Source organism: Gallinula chloropus, assembly GCF_964237585.1.
Source record: "Gallinula chloropus genome assembly, chromosome: 5".
NCBI lineage: Eukaryota > Metazoa > Chordata > Aves > Gruiformes > Rallidae > Gallinula > Gallinula chloropus.
The window spans coordinates 33904230-33925234 of NC_140090.1; the positions used below are offsets into that span (position 1 = coordinate 33904230).

The 21005-nt window shown below is 45.2% G+C and overlaps 1 protein-coding gene across 1 annotated transcript in view; it reads right to left on the minus strand.

The window, feature by feature from the left end:
* DRC11 (dynein regulatory complex subunit 11) overlaps positions 1 to 21005 on the minus strand; it is a gene marked incomplete at both ends in the record, with an annotated part of 112685 nt that overhangs the window by 14231 nt on the left and 77449 nt on the right. The window contains 4 exons of the mRNA XM_084264574.1: positions 5740 to 5939; positions 9294 to 9401; positions 12126 to 12208; positions 14910 to 14968. Coding sequence (XP_084120700.1) covers positions 5740 to 5939; positions 9294 to 9401; positions 12126 to 12208; positions 14910 to 14968 — 450 coding nt within the window. The remainder of the gene's footprint in view (positions 1 to 5739; positions 5940 to 9293; positions 9402 to 12125; positions 12209 to 14909; positions 14969 to 21005) is intronic.

Consider the following 21005-nt stretch of genomic DNA (forward strand, 5'->3'; position numbering starts at 1 on the left):
TAGCTTGTAGACATATAAATGCTCCAAAGCAGCGAGATGCTGAAACCTTGTCACTAGACCTTAAATGTGGGAACCTCACCAGGCAAACACTGTAGTGCTACAGTGATGATGCCACTGTAGTCTGGCTTGCCAGACAGAAAATAGCTATAAATACTGTTTCCAACAGGATGCATTTCATTTTTGACAGTAGAATAGCATGCTGTAAGGCTGCTTTGTCACTGAAATAACACTGTATTTGAGTACCGGTGATGCTTAATGCTCTGAGTGTCTGGGCTTCTCACAGACTGGATTGCACCAAAAGACAAGAATTTCTCTGGGATGCCTGGAAGAAAGGCAGAGTAAAAAGTGCTGTTTCTGAATTTCAGTTGTAATGGGAAGGTGTTTTGTGGCATGGATGTGCTGAGTGCACAGACGCTTCTGGACACGGCATTGCATATAAACTGTGTCTGGTTCTTCAGACTGCCAGAAAAACGACCTGTCTGAAGGGACAACATAGCAGTGGCTTCATATAAGTGAACCTGATTCAGTAGAGAAAAATCTATGAAAAGCATGTTGCCCCTAATGCTGGGATTGTATCACTTCAGTTCTGCTGTATTCCTTTGATATAATGCCTCTATAGTTGTATCTCACTTGCTAAATAATATAAATAGCCTGATAAAAGTCTTCCAGCAGAAATATTTCGACACCCATCACTGCAGCGAGCAGAGCTGGCTGTGCTGCATGCAGGGAGCTGCTGATGCCCAGATGTGGCTTCTCTGCTGGTATTTCCTCCCAGCCACCCCTTTCCCAACCTTTTAGCCTGGTCAGTGTTGTGCTAATAACATTTTCCCACGTGTGGCTTTTCGGACAATGTGCTTTCTGTGTGCTGCTGCGGCCCTGGTGAAGGACCTGAGAGGGGCTGTCTCCTCTGGTGCTGATTAACCCGGTGGCTGCCTTATGGTTGCTAATGGAAGGCCATGTCATTTTTTATTGCCTTGGAGTTGAGCCTTATGAACTACCTGCATTTTTACACCTTTGTGTTGCCGAGTCGTGCCTTATACCCTCTCCCATCCATCCTTTCTATGGGTTTGCTTTTCTTTCTAGGCACCTTTCTTTATGAGCTGCTGTGGCGCTTTGTGTCTGGGTGAGAACACTGGAGAAGCCAAGCCATTGGGTGGTACAAGCTGGCAGAGAACTCCCCTGAGCTCAGGCTGGCTCCTTACATGGAAAAAGCAGCTTAATTGAAATATTCCAGTGTGTTCTGGGTCATGCTTGAAGGATGGGTTTTGTTCTGGGAGCTGCTGCTGTATTAGAGACAGATCTTCTCTTCTTCACTCTGAAGCAGAGCTGACCTGGCAGGCTTTGCCACGTCTTTACTTAGAACAGAAGTGCTCAGGCTTGGTGTTTTCAGCTTTTCAATAGTTTTCCTATTCTGTATTAATCTTCCCTATGTTTCCTTTGAATAGGCAGATTGAAATGTTGGTGTTTTCCTGTTCTGGTATAAGAGAGAAGTCATTTCCTCCATATGACATTTAAAGTGTCTGCTTGGAGTAACACACAAGCCTCTCTTTTTTGGATCAGGGATGGTATGTCTCTTTCAAGTCTCCTCCCTGAAATAAGGTGGTGGGGGGGCTGGGGGAAAGAAGAATTTGGCTCTTGCATCTGAAACAAATTAAAGTTTCATTTTTTCCAAAGCTATTCACTTGTTTAGGGTGTCTCCCACGAAAGAACTGCCAGCAGCCGATGCTCAGTTATGGACAGAAAGTTTCCTGATGGTCATTTTCTGCTCTCCAGAATTTCCTTTCATTACAGAAACTCTTTTGTTTGCAGTTGCGATAAGTGTGAGGCCACTTCACCTTTATTCCAGAGCACTGTTAATTCTGATTGACTAAATCTCGGTGTTAAATGCTGGTTACATGGATCATAAGAGAACAGGAACTGTTGTGTTTCAACATGGTTCAACAAGGCCAAGTTCAGAGTCCTGCACTTGGGATGTAATGGTCCTGTGCAGCGCTACAGGCCTGGGGAAGGGTGGCTAAACAGCTGCCTGGCGGAGAAGGACCTGAGGGTGTTGGGTGACTAGCAACTGAACATGAGCCAGTAGTGTGCCCAGGTGGCCAGGAAGGCCAATGGCATCCTGGCTTGTATCAGAAATAGTGTGGCCAGTGGGTCTAGGGAGGGGATTGTGCCCCTGTACTCAGCATTGGTGAGGCTGCACCTCGAGTGCTGGGTCCAGTTCTGGGCTCCTCACCATAAGAAGGACATTGGGGTCCTGGAGCTTTTCCAGAGAAGGGCAACCAAGCTGGGGAAGGGGCTGGAGGCCAAATCCTCTGAGGAGCGGCTGAGGGAGCTGGGGGTGTTCAGCCTGGAGAAGAGGAGGCTGAGGGGAGACCTTCTCACCACCTACAACTACCTGTCAGGAGGGTGCAGAGAAGTGGGTGATGGTCTCTTCACCCAACTAACAGGTGATAGTAAGAGGGGGAATGCTGCACCAGGGCAGGACCAGATCAGACATTAGGAAAAAGTTCTTCACTGGAAGGGTTGTCATGCACTGGACCAGGCTGCCCAGGGAGGGGGTTGAGTCACCTTCCCTGGATGTATTTAAAAGATGGGTAGATGAGGTGCTCAGGGATATGGTTTAGTAGAGGACAGACATGGTTGGACTTGATCTCAAAGGTCTTTTCCAACCTAGTGATTCTGTGATTCCTTTCAATTGCTTAGAGTTCTAAGTGTAAGGTCTGTAGTCTGCTTGAGTAACTTGACATAAAGGTACTGCTGGCAAGCTGGAGTAGAAAGGTTGCTTGATATTGCTCCCAGTTGTTGTCTGCAAAAAAACCCAGCCCCATGACCAGAAATGTCTGATTGTGGATGTGAGGTAGGTCTTCCAGCCTTCACCTGTGTGCAAGGCACTCTAACATGGTATACTGTGGTGTGTCAGGTAGCAGGCTGAGCACTGTGAATACTAAATACTGCACATCAGCTGCAAGATACTGTTTGCTTTCACTGTTTGTCTGCTCTATGTGCCACTTTATATAGCAGCCTTATAACAATCCAAATAGGCTTACACCAGCTTTTTTTCCACAATGGTGAAAAATAAATATTTTTAGCTAAATATCTTTGTTTCAGCTTCCTCTGGTTGAGGTGTTTGCTTTTGGTGTCTGTTGCCCTTGTGTTTGCTTCAGCTGGGTTAACAGTAGATTCCTGCAAATCACCATATAAAAGATTCCTTATCCTTTTTCCCCTAAATTCCATTCTATTAAATTTTGCCTGTGGAGACAGGACAAGGGGCAATGGCCTCAAGTTTTGGAGCACAGGGAGTTCTGCACCAATCTGAGGAAGATCTTTTTCACAGTGAGGGTGACAGAGCCCTGGGACAGGCTGCCCAGCGGGGTGTGGAGTCTCCTTCTCTGGAGATAGTCAAGACCCATCTGGATGCTGACCTGTCCTAGGGAACATGCTTTGGCAGGCAGACTGGACCTCTGGAGGTCCCTTCCAACCCCTAAAATTCTGTGAATCTACAATTCTGTGAAATCCTTTAATAGGTTGTCTCTACTCTCGCTGATAGAGGCCAGTATATGTCTGACTTCCTGCTGTATGGACATGTTGTTCTGTGTTTATCTTGCTGTCCTCAAGAACCCCTGGTCCTGTCTGGCAAAGCTGCTGCTGAGTTGGTGAGCTGCAGCCTGATCTTTGTGCTGCTGCACGGAGTTGCTACAGCCTAGGCACAGGACTGGAGTGAAGCAGTGAAGTGATGGTAGAATCAGTGGATTTGAATGGCTGTGGTGGGGACTTGAGTCTCCAGAGACAGGGAAAATGAGGCGATTTGAGAAGTCTAGAAGCCAGAGGGATGGTAACCTGTGATGGAGCCTGTGAGGGTGGAGGATTGCTTTCCGCCTGGCTCTGAGAACCTACAGTCTGAGTCGAAACCATCATCAGATGATGAGTGGCTCGGCCATGGGGAATGAAGGTGGCAAGGAGAGGTGAAACAACCATAGAAATTAAGAACAGAAAAGGTGTGTCATTGATTTGACTGATGCTAAGATAGTCTGGTGCTATGTCAGTACGAGTTTGAGGAGGAATGAGCATGCAGATGATGAGGAGAGAGCCTCTCTTGTGGGGCAAAGCTTGAAGCAGTGCTGCTGCTGCTGCAGTTGGAACAAGTCACCTTTAGATAAGCAAGTGCCTGGACAGCCCTCCATCTATGAGATGGACTGTGAGCAACTTCCAACGTGGTAACTTGTGGAGGTTCACCAAAGTGTCACTGCTGCTTGTGTAAGCGCAGCAAGCTTGGGCTGCTCCCTGTAAGGCTGGGGGAGGTGTTAGATTAAGGTTCCATTTGCTCTTGAGCAGTCTGGAAAAATGTAAGGCATCTTATATGTACGTAAGGTAGATACCTATACATAATGTATGTGTATACATACTTATCTGTTGTGTATATAGATACACGTTATATGCATGTTCCGCTTACACAAAGCATGGTACAAAGCCTTTATCTTCAGCTGGACCCTTCTATGGGAGTAAAAAAAGCTGTCCTCCTCTTGTGCTTAAAGGCCCTGTGCCCTAGCAGGGACTCGATGATGGAGAGGACGGTGTGCATGCTCTGCCTGCAGCTGGATGCAGGCTTTGCTCTCGATGAGTGCAGAGGCACTAAGTGGCCAAGGGTGAAGCGTGCAGACCAGAGGGAGAAGAAAGGGAGTATTAGCTCAGTCCGAACAGCACTGGGTTGTGTCAGGGAGCACGAGACCCAGGGTTAGTGTTATGGCATCAAAGGTGTGTGATCACAGCATCATTGCTTTTCCCTCTGCGCTGCTGTGACTGGTGAGAAAGGGGGGGGGTCCTTGGGGATTGCTTTGCTTTTAACTGTGAAGCCTGGCTTTTTGCGGGGGATTGAGGCACCTGCCATGAAACCTGCTATGTAATACTGAATTTAATAAAGTACATCTGATAAATCCCAGGGCAAGGCAATTTGAATTTGGTCTTCTAGAAAGCCTCTGGCACTGGAAAAATAGTGTGTTTGGCTTTTTTCTAATGCACTTGCTGTGTTTTTTCTTTCTTGAGAGTATTTTGTCTGGAAACGTTTACCAGCTTCCTTCCTTAGCAGGAATGCCAAGGACTTAAAATGTGGGAAAAAATCCTGCCAGGATAGTGTCTTTTGTTTTTTCCCCCTTTCAAAAGAGGGTTTGGGATATGTTCTTCACAGCTCATATGCCTTCTTTCATTTCCAGACTTCTCATCCGTTTCTGTTAATGTAATCCTGAGCTAGGATCCCCTCTTGAAAAGCTTGCTGATAGGTAAACAGAGAGCAGTATAGGGGAGAGCTGGCTTACAGCAACAGTCCCAGGGAGGCAATTTCTGACCACCCCCAGTCTAGTATTTGATTAAAGGCTGCATGGCAAGCATTCCTGAGTGATGTGCATATAAACAGAGTGTAGCATTTTCTTTATCTGTGGTGTGCTTCGTACTCAGAGGAACACAAAGCTTGCGCCAATGGTAATGTGAAAAATATGGCTACTAGGGGTGTGATTTCTCCAAGGGTAGTAAATTCCCTGCAGCCTTGTGCATGCTGGCTGTCAACACGTTGTGAGAACCTGAGAGGGAGGGAAACTTCAAACCGGGTTGGCAGTCCTTTCAACCTTGGGCAGCTTTGCCCTCCTCCCACTGGTGTGTGTACGTTCCTCAGGTTTGAGGAACTACAGCTTCTTCCTCAGAAGATGCGAATAACTGAGCCAACTTTGTCAAGACACACACAAAACAAGGTACCTTGAGAACCATGTGAAGCATCATCTGCAGGTCGTTTTTGCCTGGGTATTTCCCAGTAATGTTGGAAGCAGATAAGTTGAAGAGGTTGGCTCCTGTTTCTGTGCAGATGGCATGGACCAGCATTTTCTTTCCAACACCAGCGGGTCCAGCTAGCAACAAGGCTTTCACCACAGGAGCCTTCTCATGGACCGTTTGGGAACCTGTAAAAAGCCATACAGCACTATTATTGCTTTAAGTCTGCTGTAAACATAATGGCATGATTCTTCCCTTTTTTCCTTCACCATAAATAATTTATAATGTGAATTCATTGTTTCCTTAATATGCCACAAGTGCTCTTGAGCTCAATTCTGTATAACTAGAGCTGTGGTTGTAGTGCACTTGAGTTAACATCCCTGTTGGTAGCAAAGCTTGACCACTCTTACCTGTTGTACCTTTTGATGGGCAAGCTTCGACTCTAAATCTGTGAGCTCAGCCTGGCAATTCATCCTTAAGTTTTTGAGGACTGGCCCAAGATAAGAGTTTCACTGATGTGAAGCTCTTATTGGGGGTGCACAGACAAGCTCAGTGCTCCGCACAGGGACAACTGCCTTTCCTCAACTCTTGAAGGTGGAGTTGGAGATGTACCCGTGGCTTTAAGCCTTGTGTTTACTGTCAGAGTGAGTCCTTGTTTTCTGCAACTGGATACAGGTGTAGATTTGTGCTGGCTGTAGGTCTAGCAGAATCCCTTCCTCCTCCTGTCTGAAATGACATGTTCCAGCTTCCCCATCTTCAGAGAAAACAAACTAACGGGACTATCTCTTGGAGCTGTGTTTGACAGTGATTTTGAAACCAGATGTTACCATATGTCTTATTTTTTTTGTCTTTTAACTGCTGCATGCACCTTCCTTTTTGGGGCCTTAATTTTTCCTCTTAAATGTTATTGCTGTTGAGCAAGCATCAGAGAATCTGTCATTTTAGGCTATCTCTGCTCCAAAGTCCTTTGCTCCTGCATCTGCCTGTGCCTGCTGAGCATGACAATAGCTTGTCTGCAGATGAGCCAATGTTGTTCCCAATTGTGGAGTGGGTAGGACATAGCTGTTAGGGGAAGGAGGATCCTGTTCTGTTCCCTTCACTGTATTTAGGTGAGCAAATGCTGGGCTTGCTATGCTTCGCTTGCTCTGCCGGCGGTGGTGATGACTGCTCAGCACTTCTAAATCTGTCTCTACGGTTGCCCCAGGTAAATTAATTCTGGGCTGTAGGAAACACACTCTATCACTTGTGAGAGCCTAACAGAAATTCCTGTGTTGTGAAAACAATCACAGAGAGATTTAGGTGGCTGATGGTGATAGAACTTGCCTTCCCTGCAGCTCTGTCACTGTATGTCTGAGTTAAGTTAGGTACAGGTGAACCTCTGGAGATGGAAGTAGCAGGAAAATGTCTAATGCTTTATCCATACTCACTGGTAAGGCAGTAACATTGCTGCCTCTGTGCCTAAAACCACCCTCTGTCCGTAGTGGTGAGTGTTACAAAGCCTGATTGCTTTGAATTGCTGAGAATTGCTGAGAGCACCCATTACTTCTGAAGGTCTTTGAGACCAGCATCTATCAGACTGTGGGACTCACAGGAGCGGTAACCATCCCCAAAAATGGTGGGGTGTGGAGGGAGCCCATGGCTTAGCCTGGCAAAGTTTTCTGGGGTAGCTGGGTAAGCTGTATTTAAAAACCTATCCCATCAGATGCCCTAATGGTTTACAGTTCCAAATGAATGGCAGAGGACCAAGTGCTAAGATGAATGCCATGGTTCCAGCACCATGCAGGATGTAGCGAGGTTGTCAGCCACCCAGGTTTATTAATATTTGGTCGTTCCGTACCAATCTATTATTATTACACACAGATTTATTATGAGGGGACCAGCAGCCTCCTCTGTGGTTAAAGATGAAGTATACCTTCTATTACTTCTCCTTTCAGCTGCTTTATAATTTTCCTGATGCAGTTTAAGCCAGAGCTTTCCTTGCCATCGAGTGCCTAGTTTGAGGAAAACTTTAACTCCTTATATGTGTGCAATTGTATAATTGATTAACTAGAGGCCAATTAAGTAACATGTCACCCATAATGTCACCCAAAAGGCAAAACTATTCCTATGTCTCTTTTTGGCTTACATGATGTATTTTTTTAATGAAAGGCATTTTTCAAACTGCGATTGTGAATACATCATGTTTGTTTAGCCAGCCCAGGGGCTCTTCTCCTTAGATTTTAAGCCAATTGTGTAAAAGGTAGGAAATTTATGGGTTTTCTTCTTGCCTTGGGGGTGCCTCAGAGCTTGATTTCTCTAGATTAAGTGGTGTTAAAATGTAACCTTGGAGGAGTTATCTGCTATGTGAAATAACATGCTGCAGTCGGTGTGGACAGAGAAAACTGCTGAGTGCAAGCTCTGAGCTGACTGTGGGTCAAACTTACAGCAAATCCCTGAGGGTTTACCCAAAACTAGTGTTTTAGATGGGGAGAACCCCAGGTAGATTGAAGGCAGGGATGTTGCTGGCATCCTGGTTGTTAGCCTGACTCTTCAAATTGAGCTGTAGGGTGGATGGATCACTCTCTTCTGAAATCCAAATGAAGCAGACTTGTGTGCTGCTGCACCAAGCTTTCTACAGCACTTTGAGCCAGCTATGGAGATGGGGGGAGCCAGCAAATGCTGGAGGACAGCAGCAGAGGACATACAGAATAGCCTGAGCACCAGTCTTTCTGGAAGGTGTATTGATGGACGGTGTGGGGGAGCAGAAGTCTGTGTTGTCTCTGCTCCGTTTGCCAGAATGGGAGGCAGGGAGACATCAGCTATTCCGCCCAGTAAAGGGGATGAGCAGACAATGGCAGAGCCTGGGGAAGGGATATGCCTAGCTAAAACCTCCCCAAAATCCAATTGGGAATGGAACAGGATGTAAGTAAAATAGGATTGGAGAGCCTTGAGACAGGCACTTTTGCAGTCGTCGGAGTTTGACTTAATTCCATTCTCAAGTAAAATTTGGGATAGATTTTATATGAAAAGCAAACAACCTGACCCAGCAAAGCCTTGCCAGGTATTGGCTAAGCCTGGCACTAAAACTGCAAGGGCACTTAAAAAACCCACCACGTTCTCTCTGATGTACAAAACATAGCCAGGCTAATTCCTTAAACGATTGCGTTGTTTAGTACTGAGTAACATTAGCCAGCTTGTAAAAGGTAAATTGCAACCTTAGCCCTTCCCTTAACTTGATTAATTTTGATCACTGGAGCTTGTTTTAGCTATTATCTTTCCCCAGTGATTTCCTTTTATGCGCTGCCATTCACAAACTGTTAACATGCGAACAGCGCCGGGCTGGAAATGCAATACCTGACAATGCCGTGCGTGAGCTCCTTTCCACGCTATTAAAATGACACAGCTTTCACTCAGAAGGCTTAATTGAAAAACAATTATACCACAAAATGCTTTAGATGACGATTAATCAAGCCCTGTCAAAGCTGGTAAAAACCCCATGTTGCTGACAGGAAGCAAAGCCCCATCCTATCCTTGCCCCCTCGCGATCCGTGCTGTGCTCTTACCTAACGGCAATATTCCGTACAGTGCTATTAGCTGTCTGACATCTGCGAGCGAGGGCATCGGCTCTACTTCTGCCTGACGAAGTGTGGTCCCCAGGTAGCTGTACTCGCCTGTGGGGAGGAAGCATGGGCTTCATAAATGTGCTTAACTCCAGTGATGAAAAACTACCCTGGAATACCGGTAATAATGTGTTCTCGGTAAAGCCATACCGTCAAGGGATGGGGGAGTCAAACAGGGCCATAGCACTGTGGAATGTGGGAATTGGAAAGGTGAGCTGCAGAGGAAAATGAAGTTAAAGGCGCTGGGGACCTTCCCTTGCAGGCTGCGGAAGGCGTTCAGCAGAGCCGTCCGTCTCCAGTAACCTTTTAAAGAAACTTTGTGGAGAAGAATCATTAGTAGCGCCATAAATCACACTTCTGGCAAAGGATTTCTAGATCTGGGATTTTTGCAGAGCTGGAATCCCAGTGAACCATGCTCTATCAAAAGGATTTAAAAGAAGGAGAAAAAAAAAAGGGGCGGGGAGGAAGATTTTTAACAAGCGTTTCTCCTGGCTGCATCACATCTCAGCTCCTCGCTATGCTAGACATTTAAGTGTGTCACTTAATTTGGTGGGGCTCTCTCTGCTTTGCAGTTCACTTCAGTTTTTTTTTTTTTTAAAAAAAACAACCCTCTACAAAACAACCCAAGAAAACTAAGCCCCTGAGGAGAGAACCAAAATGATATAATCTCTCCTTGGCTCCAGATGCAGAGCCGTAATCACATCGCTTGCCCTGTCGCAGTCCATATACGAGACAAAACAGAGATACATAAGGATGGGCAGGAGGAAAACCAGTTGTAACGATGTAGTAGCCAATGATGATTTTTTTTTTTAGCATAAATTGTGTCATCACAGTGAATATTATTGAGAAATAATAGAAAATTATGTCTAATTGGAGAAAAAAAGAGTACTGGAGTGCTCTGGAGCCAGAGGTAAATTAGGAATGGTTAAGAAAGTGGAGTTGTAATTTGGGGGGCAAAAAGGCAGACAGGCCCTGGTGCAAATGCCTCTTCCCCTCAGAATAAAATTAATTTCAGGTTTTATCTTTTATTTAAGGAGAAATCAAAAGAACTGGATAGGAATTAATCTTCACAGATTTAATTAGAAGGCATCAAAGGGTTTAATTGCAACTGAACATAAATCACAGTGGATATTCTCTGACTAATTTAGATAAGGTCACCAAGAAAATTAGTTCAGTGATGTCAGTTTGTCATAGAGGGGGGACATTTCAGTGCCTTTACTCACTGTGTAGCACAGTTCTACTCTTTGTCCATTTTCCGAGGGACTGGGAGCAAGTGACCTTCCTTAGACTTCCCTGTAAGAGCCCAGCAGAGGAGGACTTGTTTTTCTGCATGCTCTGACTGTGTCCTTGGACCCTTAAAAGGGAGGGCTGGGGTGGTTTTGGGGGCTCTTTTTAGATGTAAAGAAGTGAGGTCCAGATCCTAGCCCAACTTTAAATACCTTTAGTATCTTGCTCTGGCAGCTCAAGGGACACACTGGAGTACTGAGTGGGGAAGAGCTGGTCTGGGTTTAAGCATCCAGGTGACTACTGCTAGGCTGGGCACTTGGCTGTGTAAGATCTGCTGCTGGGAAGTGTAACTTGGAGCGGCCCTTGCATTGCTCTACGCTGCAGAGGAGCCAAGGCTTCAAACCTCAGGGTCAAGGGAAGATGGCCCAAAGCCACCTCAGCCCACTTCCAAGTTTGATGCTATCAGCTGCTAATCCGTATCCTCTGGCTAAGATGTATTTTCAAAAACATCTGTGGTAGGGAATGTCTGTTGGACACCAGTGACCTTGATGGTGCTGGCTGGGAGAACGGAGGAATAATGAAAATCTTGAGTTACTTAACCTCATAATCTTTAATGAGCATAAAATGGATGGAATGTTTTTTAATTCAGCCTTCAGCAGAGGCTGAAGGCAATGGCTGGTGCTTCTAGGAGTTGATATAAGTGTAGCATTTGAAGGTGATGTATGAGGATCCAGCTCTTCTGGCTCAGATATGTACTGTGCTAACAGGCACTGGCATTGTGGCTTCCAGACGTATGCAGGTTCAAACAGTGGTAGCCTTAAACTGAAATTTGGGGGGTTTGCTAAGGTTGCTGTGACTTTACTATATGCCACTAAAAGCTTTTGGAGATGCTGTCAGGCTCCTTGGCCAGCCTGCAAGTAGGTTTCTTTTCTTGTCTAGAGCATGGACAAATGTGTCTGACTGCAGCTGCAGGCGACAGAAACTGGGCAAGAGGACTATGAAATGCAGAACTAGGCAGAAAGAGTCAAATGACGGGCCAGACAGGACTCAAAGCACTGCTCAAAGTTCAGGGGCACTCATGGAGGTGGAAGGTGAGGAGGGGGTGAGTCTTTGCTGAAGAAGCAAATGGTAAAGGTATGGTTTTTGTTGTTTTCTGGGAAATATTCTGGATGGATTATGACCCTGTGTCTCTTAGGCTTGTTGTGCTAATGTCTTGCCTATGTCTTGCTAATGCCTGGCCAGTACTCCTTAAAGGATGACCTGGTTTCAACCTTATAGGAGCTTGTGACATCCAAAAACATGGAAGAGCTTCCATGTGGAAAGCACCAGCTTTACAACCAGGCTCCAGTTTCAACATCAGAAGTGAAAGCACCCTGGCAGAAACAGCCCTGACTTGTATGCATGGCTCTAGATACTCCTGTCTGAAAGTCCTGAAAGGGTAACTACTCTTTAAGTTACCCTTGACTGGAAACAGGGGTTGGTGAACATGGAATGGCTGGAGGTTTGGTTAGATGGAGCACTGTATTAGCTGTAGAACATGTACTTTACCAACATAGTCGGAGAGATTCACAGCCTTGGCTTTTATTAGTAATCCTTCTTCCACTAGTTCTCTGTACAGCGAGTCGATGGTCCTGCGGACAAGAGGCATCAGTCAGTCCTTCAATAGCCAACCTGGCTTCAGAGTTATTTATGCTTCCTCAGCTTTATAAATTTATTTGGTAGCTCAGAGGTAAAGGTGATTAGCTCCATCGATATGAAATCAATAAATACTGTTTTCTGCCTTACTACTTCGCATGCCATGTGGGTCCCTCTCATCCAGATCTTGTTACCTACTTCCAGGTGATGTGAGATCAGTTATGACTTGTGTAATAGACTCATTCATTAATATCAATTACTGGGAAATTATTTGTAAATGATATGTAACAACAGCAATCCGAACATTATTGTACCTATTCACTTAGCTCTCCAATTGGTAGTAATTCATAAATTCTTCCTGGAATTCTGTGAGCAACAGACAGTCTCATCTGATCAGGATTATACGCCCAGGGGAATGGCTTGACTGGGGCAACCAGTGGTCTATTGGCTCCAGTGTTAGGGTGCTGGTGGCCAAGGGAGGATTTGGGAGAAAAAATATATACAGCGGAGATGGGAATAGTTTCTGCAGTGGAACAGTTTCTTCCTGTTTCCATCAGTGGCGGGAAATAGCTGTCACTGAGAATTTAATACTCTTATGTTTGTACCCAGTTTTCTATTGCTGTGGATGTTCTACTTGGTCTCTCTTCTGGACTTACAACTAAGTTTTCTGGTGCTCAGTTGACACTGCTTCAAGGGTTAAACCCTTCTAGGTCGTCTACTGATTGTGCAGTTTTCCCATCCTCTCCCTTCAATAGCAGAGCTTTTTTTGGTCTTTGTCACCTATCTTAATTGGGATATTCTGGTATTTCTACAATAAAAATATTAAATAGCAACTCTCAGCTGGCTAATAAAACCATATATATATAATTGGAGGTCTGCAGCCTTTTTCCATTTCAGCTGGGAAGTTTTATGTTTATGTAGTGTTAGTGGCACAATTAATGCGGCTGTAGTAATAAGGAAACAGAAAATTTAATGCATCTTCAACGTTGGCTTTGCCACTCTGACTTTTGCTTTCATTCACAGCTGGTTTTATGTTGAGCATGCATCATAAACCAAGCAGAAGGCAGGATGGGACTAACCTGACAGTTCTGTTGGGAGCATGACTTCTACTTCTCCTGTCTTATTATTTTTACTGTGCAAGCTTAATGATGCATACCCGGAGTCTCCTCCGAGTTAGTGTGATGTGATCAGTCTCTGTTGACTGAACTGCCCCCTCCCCCTCCGGCTCCCTGTGCCCCCTCTGCACCAAAACAGATGAACCTGAGCTTTTCTTGGGGTTTTGTGGTGTTTTTTTTTCCCTGTGGTACTTCTGAAGCGCATCACCCTTTCCCTGCACAGCAGGGAAGAGCAAAGCACTGGAGCCAAAATGCCACGTAAACTCTGATTAAAAGCCAGCTACTATAAAAAGCTGGTGTTCTTAAATGGCTGAGTGTTGTTTTAAGTTTACATAAAGGAGTGAGTATGTGCAAGAGTGACTTTAAAAGCATCAAATAGACGCGTCTGTGTGAAGACTTTGGCACTGCTCTTGTAAGAAAGGTCATGCTCTGCTATAATCCATGACACCCTGATTCTAAATATTTGCTTGGAGAGTGGCTTTCTTATTTAATTCCTTTAATTTTATTTTTAAAGCAGGTAAAGAGATCAGGGACCGACTGTGTAGTGCTAGTACCCAAATGATCTAGTCCAGGTCTTGCCATGCATGTCTTGTGTTAAATGGATTTGTGGGGTGAATCCCATGTGCTTCCTCCTGCAGTGATTAAGTGTGTTTGTCTTCACACTGTTCTCCAGCCCCTCTCTCTTGGGAACTGGGTCTGCTCCTGCCCTCCACTGCTGCTGGGTCAGCACATCCCAGCCGTGATATCTCTGCATAGGTGTCTGTAGAATGTGTAGAGGTGAAAAATGGGCAGATTATACAGTGAATGCATCAGGAGTTCACTGAAAATGTAAGGTCAGAAGAAGGAATCCTCTCAAATCCTTCAAATAAAATAGGGGTGCAGGGGTTCTGGCAGAGCTGGCAAGCTCTTATTGATAAATAAGACTGATTTATGTGACGTGTATGTTAGACCTCAGACATGAAAGGTGATTTATAGAGTACAGGGGCCTGCCTGCAGCCACCCTTATCAGGCTTTAGCTGGGATGGAAAATCTGACAGCCAAGAAAACTGCCAGGTGCTTCTGCACCTGTGGAGAGGATGGGAAAGGCAAATGGGGGCCGACTGCCTGCTGAAATGTTACACGTGCTTAGCACTGTGCACTGGAATTAACCTGACTGGAGTTAAATGGGGACTGGCCCCAGTGCTGTGCTGTTGTGGAATGGGAGATTTAGTTGTTACGTGCTGTTGAAGATGGGATGAGGAAAACAAGGTCTCTGTTGTGCAGTGTGAAAGCAACGTTTTGTTGCCCTGTTGTGGTGGGGGGAGGAAGGTGGTGATGGTCCGTGGGAGTGCAAAAAAGTGTTTAATTGAAATGCATGGCCCTCAAGTTTGGTAAAGATTTTTTAATCTTCTAGGCTTTTTAGGGGTGTTTATAGCTGTTAATAGAAAGGTTTTAATTATTGTCAGCCTCCTGACGATGGTAAGCGTGGCAATGTTGAGATGCTTCCTGTGTAATTAAAACCTAGAAGGGCTGACAGCATATCTAATGCAAAGAGGATGCAGTCACGTTGTCTGAATCTCTGGTAAACAGGTCCTCTCTTTACCTGTCAGGAGTCAGGTCTCTCTCCATCTCCGGTATCTTTTTTCTCGTGGTTTTCTTTTTCTGTGGACCACAAAACCAGAGAAGAATTAGTGACCTCAGAACAGATGTGTATATATATATAGATATCTATATATACATACACACATATGTAGCAAGGGCCAGAAAAAGCAAATGTTTTGGTGTCTGAATGTGGCCTTTGTTACTGAAAAACCCCAAGGTGGTGGGAAAAAAATCATCTCCCTGAATGCCATGAGGAAATGAAGTCTTGTCCCTATTTATAAAGGCACAGGAGATGTGCCCTGGTGAAGCTTCTAATGGGGACAGAAGAGGTGATGTGCTCTGGGCAGAGGAGCTGTGTCCAACCTATGAATCTCATGCAGAATCTGTGGCTCTTGAATTTGGACTCTGCATGAAGTAAAACCTGATGGCTGCTGCTTCCTTCTCTGAGACAGCTGCTCCAGGAGCCTGTGTACCTGGCCTGTATCTGTCACCTCCCCTGTGAGAGCCAAGAGTCACACTCTTTCCAGCAGAGGTTGCATAGAAAAGAATCCCAGGGGTGTTTGTCCCCAGAGAAAACTTTTCTCTCCTTCCTTTTTGGAGCATGACTCTGTAGTTGAGTGGCTATGGCCCTTACCCAAGAAGGAAACAGGAAGGAAAAGGGTGTGGGGTCCAAGCAGCTGCTCAAGAGACTGTTTATGCTCCCACCACCCTCTTCCCATTGAGGTAAAGTATCTATGTGGCTTTCCTGAGGGTCAGGCAGGGTGCTTACAGCTGGAGTAGGACCTGAACCCAACACTCCTGAGGCTGGCTGGCCTCCTAACCATTAGACGTCCTTCTGCCTTCTCTTTCCTATCACATCAGGGAAGAAGCTTGAAGAGGTCACCAAAATGTGACCTGCTCTTCTCTTGGTCCTTTCACTATGGGAAAACTTTAACTTTTTGTGACTAGGGTTTTTTTTTTCATACTGCAAAAACACTGTGGAAAACACCAATGAGAGTGATGTGAATCAGTAATGTCAAGCCCTTCCATTAATTACAGCTTGCAAGCCATAAATATGGGTAGGGATAATCAGTAGTAGCAAAGGCATCATCAGTCCACATTAGTGCCCACCACTGGTGTTAGTGCTCAAGTTCTGCCAAGCACTTTGGAATAACTTCAGTGGAACTACTCACACAGTGCCATTTGTGCACCAAGGGATTTCTTTAATGGCTTAAACTTAAGCATGTGCTTAAATGCTGACTTGATCAAGGCAGCCTGTTCTTACTAAAAGCTGATGTATACTTTCCTGGGAATACAGTCATTTATTTTTAATAGTGAATACTTCTGCAGAGCTCCAGAGGCTGTGTTGCTGAGTTAGAAAATCTTATCTGATTATCTGGAAAATGCTGTTGTTGGGTGGGTTGGTTTTTTTTCTAGACTGGATCAGCAGCGTTCAGTAAGATGTAAATTGTTTTCCAGGCCAGCCATGATGTAAATAACCTGTGGTTCAATCACCTGTTCCTGTTTACAGTGCAGCAAAGATAACCTTAGATGAAAATATAACTTAAACTCAGTGCTATATGGATCAGCTAATTGGGGAAAGGTGGTGATGTGTTTAAGTTTTGGATTAGAATAATGAAAACAACTCCGTGCAGAGCTACACCTCGGGTTTCTTTACCTAAATAAGCTTGGCAGCAAATACTGGTTACAATGTGCCAGTGGGGTTTGGATTTAAAGGAAAGGATTGGGAAGAACAAAGCATATGCCACGCTGTTTTAACAACTGAGGAAACAGTGAGGCTGTCAGTGGTTTATTTCTGGTGTTCCTCCAGCTTTGTCTCTTTAACCTTTCTTCCAACAAGCTCAAAATGACATATCATGGGGTCTGACTGGGAAGAAAAGCTCATTTCTACCTAGCAAAGACACTAAGCATATGTTGAATTTATTGCCCAACTGGTATTGTCCTCAAGGCAGCTCCACCAATAAAGTAACTCAAGAGCAAAACAAAAATGAACGATGCAGGGGGAAAAAATGTGTTTTCCTAATTAACATCAGCACTTATGGGAAATTTGGCAAACACTGAGATGTGATAAGGAGAAATATGAATTGTAGACAATGGCTGTCCTCCAAAATGTCTTATTGGGAAGGGCTTTTATTGAGAAGATGATAATGTTTAATGAATGTGAACATGCTCATCGTTTATAATGGAAATCTCCTTGTTTCTGTCTCTGAAATGTCAGTCTAGCTTCTGTGTAGCCATCCGTTGACTCGGTTATTTTCTGCTTTGCTAAGTCACTTGCAGTGAGCTGCATTAGTCATTAGCTGGCAGATGACAGCAGACTGTCTCCGTGCTCAGCGCCGCATCTTGTCTTACTGTGTGGGCTCAGGAGAATGCTTTGAGTAGCTCAGAGGTTGCTTAGAGCAAACACAGGCCTGAATTCAGCCTGGATTCCAGAGCACAGAGTCAGAAGGGAGAGGGTAGCCAAAAGGTCTCATTGAGGGGAATCATTCCACCTTAGACAGTGGCATCTGTTGTCACCCCTTGGCTGTGATTGCATGAGTCCTGCTGCCACCAGCTGTCTGCAGCTACTGAGTACTGTGGAAAAGCAAGGAGAGGAAAGCACTGTGGCTTAAGGGAAGCAACAGTGTATAGGCAGCAGCCTGTGAAGAGTCTGAGTAGATTCCTCAGATCATGTGTGATACTTAGCAAATGCACACTTGTACCATGTGTGTCTGCTCTGGACTGAGGGGCCTTTCCTGGAAACATCAAGTCAGACCAAGCAGCTTCTGATACTTGTGCTGAGAAAATCCTTGCACAAAGATGTTCACACTGCTCCTGGAGTTGCTGCTGGCTGAGGGGCTCTGATCCGTATTCCCCGCTGCGTTTAGCTACAGCGTCCAAAGACATTACATCCCACAGCAGGCTGAGAGCTCTGGGTGTGAACTGCCATGAGCTACAGAGAATCCAACAGGGAGAGAATCCAACAGGGACTGTGCATCGCTGTCCTCAAACCCAGCCATTCCCTGGGTCAGCAGCAGGTCTTATTCCTGCTGTTGTTACTGCTGTAGTTAACTTCTTGTGGCTTTCTTTGCTTCTGCCCATCTGCATCAATAAGGGAGGCCCAAAGCTGTGTGAGATGCCAGTGAGGCCTCTTTTAGATGCCATTTTTATACATTTAGGTTCCCATGGCTCCTCTTCCTTTTTTTTCTTTTCTGAATTCTGGCCATGCCTTTGTGTATGTGTGGGTGTGATCACTTGCACTGTACCTACAGTTGGATCAGAAACAAATCCTTGGGGGAGCAGAGCAGGAAAAGCAGCACAATGGGCTTGATAAAAAGCACTTTGTGTAAGTACTCGACTCTAACTTCCAGGTCAGCAACTGCAGAGAGCTGATCTCAGCTCTACTTTGGGTGGAAAACCAGGAACTAGGTCTTTCGTGGTTTACTTGGTTGCAGATTCCCAAGAGGAATGCCCTTGGCTGCTAAGAGCTCTGGGTACCGTGGTTGGGTACGTGGAATCTGGAAGAAAGACTTATAAAGCTGGTGGGGTGGGTTGAACCACCCAAATCAGAAGCTTTGGGCAGTCAGCAGACTTGGAATGACACCACTAAAGTGTCTGCACTGGCACAAAGATGCTATCAACCTTTTAGCAATCACACACTTTGGAAAATGCCAGCCCTTATTGTTTCATCTCAGGCTCTGTATAACAGGTTCATCTAGGCTGGGTGGGGGCTTGGACCGTCTGACACCTCTTTGCCAGCCTGCCCAGGCATCAGTGCTGATGTTTTTGCTGATCCATGGCTGGGCATATCACAAGCTGCCACTGTGCACAGCAAAGAAAAAAACAATTTGTGGCTCTGCTGAACCACATTCCTCTATTTCTGTTGCATCCTTGACCACCTTCCTCTGACAGTTTCCAGATCAGGGGCTGCCTGAAGCAATCACAGCCCAGCACAGTGTGTCTCTTACCTAGGACAGTTGTACTCTACTGATGCTGGAGAGTAAGGATAAATAACAGTGGGACAGGGTGGAGTGAGATGCTTCCGATGCAGGTATAGGCACAGGATCTCTGCCTCAAATGAACCAGAGTGGCTTCTTGCACATTACGTGCAATCTAATCAGTTTATTTCAGACCAGCCTACTGGTCTGGAGACCCATTTATAATGGGAGGAGTAACTTGCCTTTATCCCAAGACAATCCTTCTATAAAGGTAGCAAATGACCTTTTTACCCTTGGGGCAACAAGAGCAATTGTTGGCAGGGTTATGTGTCAGCTCTGAGCATTAAGTGGTATTTGAAGGCTTGGGAATCAGTGATCAAGTTCAGCCTAGGGAGTACAGTACCTGGAAATAAAGCACTGGCCTATCAGCATGCCTAGAGCTGTTGGATTTTATTTATCAGTCATGAGCCATCTGAACTGCTGACTGGGAGGGAGCTATTTGCTGGCTTATGCCTTCCCTTTACTGTCTACTTCCAAAATGTCCTTGCTGAATTAGTGTGGCCAGTAGGTCTGGGGGGGTGATTGTGCCCCTGTACTGGGCATTGGTGAGGCTGTGCCTCGAGTGCTGGGTCCAGTTCTGGGCTCCTCACCATAAGAAGGACATTGAGGTCCTGGAGCTTGTCCAGAGAAGGGCAACCAGGCTGGGGAAGGGGCTGGAGGGCAAATCCTCTGAGGAGCGGCTGAGGGAGCTGGGGGTGTTCAGCCTGGGGAAGAGGAGGCTGAGGGGAGACCTTATCACCACCTACAACTACCTGTCAGGAGGGTGCAGAGATAGCTTTGCAAAGGAAAAGATGAGTTTTGACTAAAACCGGATGCCTCTTTCCATTTCCCACCCCTAAAAATAGACATTAGGAGAAAGATCTTCACAGGAAGGGTTATTGGGCACTGGAACAGACTGCCCAGGGAGGGGGTTGAGTCACCAACCCTGGATGTATGTAAGAGCTGGGTAGATGAGGTGCTCAGGGACATGGATTAGTAGAGGATGGGTATGGTTGGGTTTGATCTCAAAGGTCTTTTCCAACCCAGCGATTCTGTGAAAATAGAACTGATTTTTTCCCCCCCTTCAGAGAAAATCTTAAGGGACTGTGTTTCATTTAATTAGTACTTCTCAGTTTTCCCCCCTCATTCTCTCAGGCTACTGGCACAACTTGGGAAAACAAAATTTAAATAACCTTCATCCACCTAAACCCATTTCAGCACTACCTTGAAGGGGAAAACCCAGCCCTAACATAAAGCTTTGTCATTCCAATGTGATGTTTTGAAGCAATTTTTGACCAGCTGATCTAAAAGCATCTGCCTGTTACTTATTTGGGAAGAATATGGCAATATTTTGTCTGTGTATCTTAAGCCCTCCCTATTTTTGAAGCAGATTTAGCCATCCAATAGCTATCAGTTTTCAGACTTGCTCCAGTCTTGCATTATTAAACTGCCCCTGCATCTCTGTCAGATGAAAGAGCTTTTTTTGAAGATAACTTGAGAAGAAGTACATGCAAGTATTTGCATGCTAAAGGGATTACAGAAATGAAATACAACGTGAGATTAGGGTTGGCTATTTGCCCTGGGGATTTGAAGGGGATCTGCTGATCAAACAGTGGGGTCTGTAAGCTCTGAGTTGTTTTGCACTGACGTGATCTATAGTTTAAACTCTCGGGTAAGGAATTTGGGGAACCACAAGCCCTGTGGAATTCTGTGTATGGTAACGCTGTGAAACTAGATGTGAACATGACATGTGCTGGGTTTCAGTAGGTAAAATACATTAAAATAATGTACGTGTTTAAATGTATAAAACAGGTTAAGCTTGACTTAATTGTGAGTTCCCAACCCTGTCAGCAGTAACTAGCACTGTAGTTAAGCAATGTGGACCTGGCTGTGTGTCATCTATGTGGTATTACAGATAAATGGTTACACAGAGACATTAAAGATCATATTTTTTTTGGTATACAGTTTTGAAGCACGTTACCCTGTGCTTGTTTAGAAGGAAAACAGCCAGTAGCTGGAAAACTTACTGAACACACCCAGATTCATTAATTCATCAATTCATCAATTAATTAATCTGAACCTGTCCTCTTAAAGAAAGGGGCTGCTTGGATTTTCCTGTTGGACTGGATGGGATGGTTTCA